The sequence below is a fragment of the Cnephaeus nilssonii genome (genome assembly GCF_951640355.1).
Source record: "Cnephaeus nilssonii genome assembly, chromosome: 2".
Taxonomy (NCBI): Eukaryota; Metazoa; Chordata; class Mammalia; order Chiroptera; family Vespertilionidae; genus Cnephaeus; species Cnephaeus nilssonii.
Window position 1 is genome coordinate 37,253,564 of NC_137073.1, and position 6,000 is coordinate 37,259,563.

The following is a 6,000-nucleotide window of genomic DNA, read 5'->3' on the forward strand; positions in this document are numbered from 1 at the left end:
AGGTTTAATCTAAGACTATTTAATTTTCTATAAATACTGAAATTTTGCAGGGAAATTTGAAATGCTACTTGCCACATCTTCTAAACCAAATTACACAGATATAAAACTTTTTTTGCAAGAATTTTTGAGTCTTCTCTGAAAAGAAAGGAATACTAATTATAAACATTTGATTGTTTTCTAGTTATCTGTGTATTGAAAACTTGATGTCTTAATATTTGCAACTTTTGCTTTACTATTTTTACATAAATGGGATCATATATTTGTCATAGTTATATCCTAAGGGGATTGACAGCCATAGAAACCTGTGGACTATACAGACAGCAGCTCTGACATTGGAGACCAGGTTTTGAGTGTTTGCTCTGAAACTTACTAAGTTGTGTCATCTTAGTCACCTAGGTGAATTTCTTTCCCTCTCCATCTCCAAAATATACTTCTGCATCTGCCTCACAGAATCGCTGGGAGTGCCTTTTACAGAATCAGCCTCGAGTAAATGCCAACAGTTGATATTTTTGTTAATGATAATAACAACAAAAGCAAATACATTTTCAGAATTTAGCACAAACAGAGGCTCAACAAATATTCATAGACTGGATGAATGAAAGACGTAACAAAGAACTTTGAGGTACATACGAACATTCAGTAACTTTTTTATTTACAATTTTTGTTAACGAAGTGTCCCTCTGCTGTCTATTTGGTAACTGAACAAGCCTTTTCCTTTGGCTTGTTCCTGGAGACAGAATTACTAGACACCTGCCATGACTGAAACTTTACCTATCACCATGAACATTACCTGGCGTGTCTGCAAAACCTTTTTGAAACTGGTTCTATAATACTTCTAAAAAATAAAACTTTGCTAAGACATGCCGAAGTAAAGTGTTTAAGGTCCTATTCCAAACAAATTCCTTACTAGTCTTTCTTATAGCTAACACCAAATTAGGTTGTAACAGCAAAATCCAAATGAGATCCCTTATCAAAAGCTTGGATGACTACATAATAATAACAGCAATTATTTCAATTCACTGAGGCTCTAGTTAGTACATACCAGGCACTCGGCTAGCCACTTTACAAAAACTATGTCATTTACTTTTCAGAATTACACTGTGAAGTAGATAGTATTATCACCATCAACTAAGCAAACGAGCCCAGGGCAGCTTCTTTTTCTTTTTTTTAAATAATATATTTTTATTTATTTCAGAGAGGAACGGAGAGGGAGAGAGAGATAGAAACATCAATGATGAGAGAGAATCATTGATTGGCTTCCTCCTGCACGCCCTCTACAGGGGATCGAGCCCCCAACACAGGTATGTACCCTTGACCGAAATCGAACCCGGGACCTTTCAGAGCACAGGCTCTATCCAATGAGCCAATCGGCTAGGGCCAGGGCAGCTAATCTTATCTTTGCTCACACAGCTAAGAAGAGACAGACCATAAATGAAATCCAATTCTGGCTTATCTCTATCTAAACCACAAGATTGGTCTTTCTACCTCCATATACTTACTCTCCCTGGAGATATAATTATTTAACTGTTCATCTCAATCAGAAATATCCAATGATAATCTAAGGCTTCTTAAATTTATTCTAAAATCTATATGTATACATTGTTCACTGATTATACTCAAGATGCCAAAAATACAGTATTTTTAGGGTAAGAGCTTCAAATACAGAAAGTGACTGTAATCTAAGCTATGTCTTAAAAAATATTGTGTAACTAATCAAAATAGAATTGTCCCATCTTTGAGAAACTTGTAATTTATATATTTTGAAGGTATGCTAAAAAGAGCCGTTAGTAAGATTTAAGGTTGATTTCTCCAGCTACCTTCTTATTGAACAAATTGACTAAATGGTTCTTTCTTAAAACTCCAGCATCCCGAAGTGGCTTTGATATCTAAAAAATGAAATCAGTTATTGGAAAGCAAAAGAAAAGCAGGCACAAGTAAAACTGAAAAAATTAATTGGTCCTAATTAAGCAACAACCCAGCCAACAGCAAAGCTTGAATACTCTACTTTGAGAGGTAACCAGGCCTATGCATGTTAAAAGGCCCTCAGGAGATGCTATGAGATATTTCTCGGGTTGGCCTTAACATCATGGCTTCAGAAATCTTTTCTGAGATACTGTCTTGCTTTTCTAAAGAGAATTTGTGGCTTTATCAATTTTTAGCATAATTTGAGGTTTAGATTTGCTCCAGAACCTGCAATCTAGATTAGAATGATACATAATATGGGAAGTGAATACATCAGAGTATATCCAGAGATGAACTGTGATTTCTTTTTCCTGCTGCACTCCCATTATCACTTGCCCCTGCACAAGTGGTAAACGTTGTTTCACCATGTTATCAAAATTGTGTGACTCATTTATACTACTTATTGCTACAGTTCAGAGACTAAGTATCATTTTTCATAGTTTGATTTTACTTTATCATGCAACCCATCTTTAGTAATTAGGCATTCAATTAGGCATTTCTTCTTAGATCAGTGTCAACATGTACCGGTATATCCAAAGCCTGAATCCAAACAAAGGGAGGGGAAAGAAGGTTAGAACTTACTGAAAGCAAGCAAGCAAGCAAGCTGTGGTACATTTACACAATGGAATACGATTCCGTTGTTAAAAAGAAGGAAATCTAACCCTTTGCGACAGCATGGATGGACCTGGAGAAAATGATAAGCTAAGTGAAATAAACCAGAGAAAGACAAGTACCATATGATTTCACTCATATGTGGAATCTAATGAACAAAATAAAGTAACAAATAGAAAAAGACTCATAGATAAAGAACAAACTGACAGCTGTCAGAGGGCAGGGGAGTTTCAGGGCTGGATGAAAAGGCTAAGGGGTTAAACAAACAAACAAACAAAAAACTCACAGTCACAGATAATAGTACGATTATTAACAGAGGGAAAGAGAGGTGGGGGAGGAGGAAGAGCATAAAGGGGTGGAGAAATAAATGGTGATGGGAGGAAACTTGATTTGGGGTGGTGAACACATAATACGATACACAGATGATGGATTATAGACTTGTACACCTGAAATCTATATAATTTTATTAGCCAATGTCACCTCAATAAATTCAATTAAAAATTTGTACTTGCTATTTTTCTAAAAAAAGAAAAAGAAAAAGAAATGATATACAGATGGGGGCAGGGGACGAGAGAAAGAGGTCTTAGAGTCTGCCAAGAACCCGCCCACTGGCTGGTAGGCGGGTGCCCAACCTTGCTAGGCAAATCCTAGCTTGCAGGCAGTGCAAAATAAGAGTAGACATGAAGATAGGAATTCATGCACCTCAGATTAAAAATATTTGTTCTGCGAATACAATCAACCTTGACAGTGTTACTATTAGAGGCAGGTAGGTATTCCACAATGAAATCAAGGTATCTTTCCTACTCATCAAATACTTTTTTCAGATCTGATCAAATCTAGAACTGACTGAGTTCTAAGTCTCTGTGCTTTTGTACTCAATGAGTCTCTACTAATTAGCAGTAAAATTGCCCTCTTCTCAAAATAGAAGCAGAGATTTCCTAAGTTTTCCGAAACTGTCTTGATATCTACTAATCTACAACAGAGTAAGTGGGAGAGGAGGGTATTATACCACCAGTGGTAGAATTGTAAAATTCTTTTGTAACATGCAAACTTCATCACACACCCAAAGTATTACTTGTGCACTGTTCTAACAAAAGAAGGGCGGGATGGGGGTGGGGGAGGGGGAGGGAATGGCGTGGGGAACAGGGTGGGAGGGGCTGACATTCTGCCGCAGAGGACACCCCGTACCCTACCTGCGCCCACCACCAGGGCCCGAGGCTCACAGCTGCGGATGCAGTGCAGGAGGGAGTTGGACCGAACGTTGGAGTTGAGGAAGGCCACCACGCAGCCCAGCTTGGCCAGGCCAAACCACACGTGGACAAAGTCGGGCTCATTGCTCATCAGCAGAGCCACAGTGTCCCCCTTTCCCAGCAGGGAATGGCTCAGGAAGACGTGGGCCACTCTGCTGCTCCTTTTGTCCACATCCTCGTAGGTATGGGTGTCTCCCTCATACACGATGAAGGGTTTCCGGGGCTGCTTCCTGGCATGGCCCAGAAATGCATCCAGGACAGTGACCAGCTCCCCTCTCCGACGGTACAGCTCTATCCGAATCCCACAGCGGATCACCTTCAGCAGGAACCAGAAGTCCTTCCAGAAGTAGGGGAACAGCAGTTTCTGCAGGAAGTGCAGTAAGACCATTCCCGCCCCTAGTCCTGATACCCATGACAGGAGCATGGGGGCCGCCGGGCCGGGAGGCCGCTCGGATCCCAGCCCTGACAGTGGCCTGCTCTTCCAGGCCAGTCCTCTGCGCTCAGGACTGGTACCTGCCCTTCTTACCAGCCTTGGAGGGGCGGGGGCGGGGAGCTTCTGAAACAGAGTTAGAAGTTTGCAGAGAGAAGCTTGCACAGAGGGGATCCCGGGAATGAGGCTTGAGACACCTGGTGGCTGGGGAGAGCGCGCTGGATTCAGGCGAAATGCACGCAGGCAGCCGCCAGGGGCCTCGGCGTCTGGGAGCCCGGCCCCGCGCCCTCGCCTGGGCGGCCCGGCGGCGGTCCTCCCGCACTTGCCCGCCCTCTGTCCGGCGGCTGACCCTGAACCAGCCCCAGCTCAGGAGAAGGGAGTCCCGGAGCCAATGCTCTCCTCGGAGTAGCTCTTCCAGCGACTGCGACGTGGAGGCTGAATTGGAACCTGGAGAAACTGGGGTGGCGACACAGCTGAGAGATCAGAGGCTTCTGTCCAGACACGTCCGATTCCGAGGGGGGTTTCGGGACCGCGCCACCGTCCCGCGTGGGACCCCAAGGCCCGTGGGACCCCGGCTCTGGAGCGCCGCCTTTGCTGCGCTCCGAACTCCCCTCGGACGCAGCGGGTCTGGGCGACCTGCTCCGAAGTCAGAGCCGCGCCGGCTGGAGGAGGTGCCTCGGTTCCCGGCCGCAGCTCCCCTCCCAGTAACCTTGGGGGCTGGTTTATCTCTGCTCCCAACTGCGGCGGGGGTGTCGGCCGCCGGCCTCCCGCCTCCTGGCTCCGGGCCAGCCCAGCTCCTCCTCGCCTCCGGGCTGGCAGGGAACAGGACAGTCCCGGAGGGAAAGGCAGGGATGCCAGAGGACGTGACGAAGGATCGAGGAGAACCGGGCTGCTGGGGGACAATTACAGAAAACAAAACGAGAGGGAGGAAGGGAAGGGGGGGGGGGGAGAGAGAGAGAGAGAGAGAGAGAGAGAGAGAGAGAGAGAGAGAGAGAGAGATGAATGGGGCAGTCGAGGAATATTTGAATTCTTTGTTCATAAACCACCACAAAGTTGGTTTTGTTCTACAAAACGTATCTCTGAAAAAGGCTGGTATTGACATTTATTTTGGAATTCAATGCTTAGAGTGCCTAGACAGTGCTTTTCACAAAAATTCCAAAAAAAAAACATTGATTGATGTGGTAGCTTCAGTCCATATGGACATCCATATTTTTTTTAAAAAGTATAAAATACTGACTATTCTCTGTCCTTAAAAATAAGATAACACTTTAAAGTTAGATCATTTAAAAAATTCTCAGACTTCAAACTAAGGATTCTAAAAGGGGCAGAAGGAGGTGGAGAGGGAACAGGTAATTGCAAAGAATAACAGCAAAATGTTGTACAATGATGAAATTTTACCGAAGACAAAGGACAGGGGCATTTAATTATACACTGTTTTCCTTGCAGACACTCATCCCAGCTCTCTGCTTTTAAGATTAATTGTGCCTATTGAAATGATTAAGCACTGTCTCACATTATCAGCTTCTGCTTCTTCTGTCTTTTGTTTTGCAACTGGGTTCTAGCTAACCTCAGATTTTCTGATACAGAAAGAGCTGGTAACTCCAAAGACATGTCTGAAAGTGATTACTTGCAGTCACAGTGAAGAGCCCGCAAGACGCTCTTCAAACCCTTTTGTGTAGATGAAGAAAACACTTTCTAAATTGGCAATTCAGAAAGATCTTTTTCAGGTAAAAGAAAAGTGATAGC

General features: G+C 43.7%; 1 protein-coding gene across 1 annotated transcript in view; it reads right to left on the minus strand.

Moving 5' to 3' along the window:
- Positions 1-4,404, minus strand: part of SLC27A6 (solute carrier family 27 member 6) — a 51,462-nt gene extending 47,058 nt beyond the window's left edge. The window contains exon 1 of the mRNA XM_079787011.1: positions 3,768-4,404. Within this exon, the coding sequence (XP_079643137.1) occupies positions 3,768-4,248 (481 nt within the window). The 5' untranslated portion in view covers positions 4,249-4,404. The remainder of the gene's footprint in view (positions 1-3,767) is intronic.
- Positions 4,405-6,000: the final 1,596 nt, after the last annotated feature.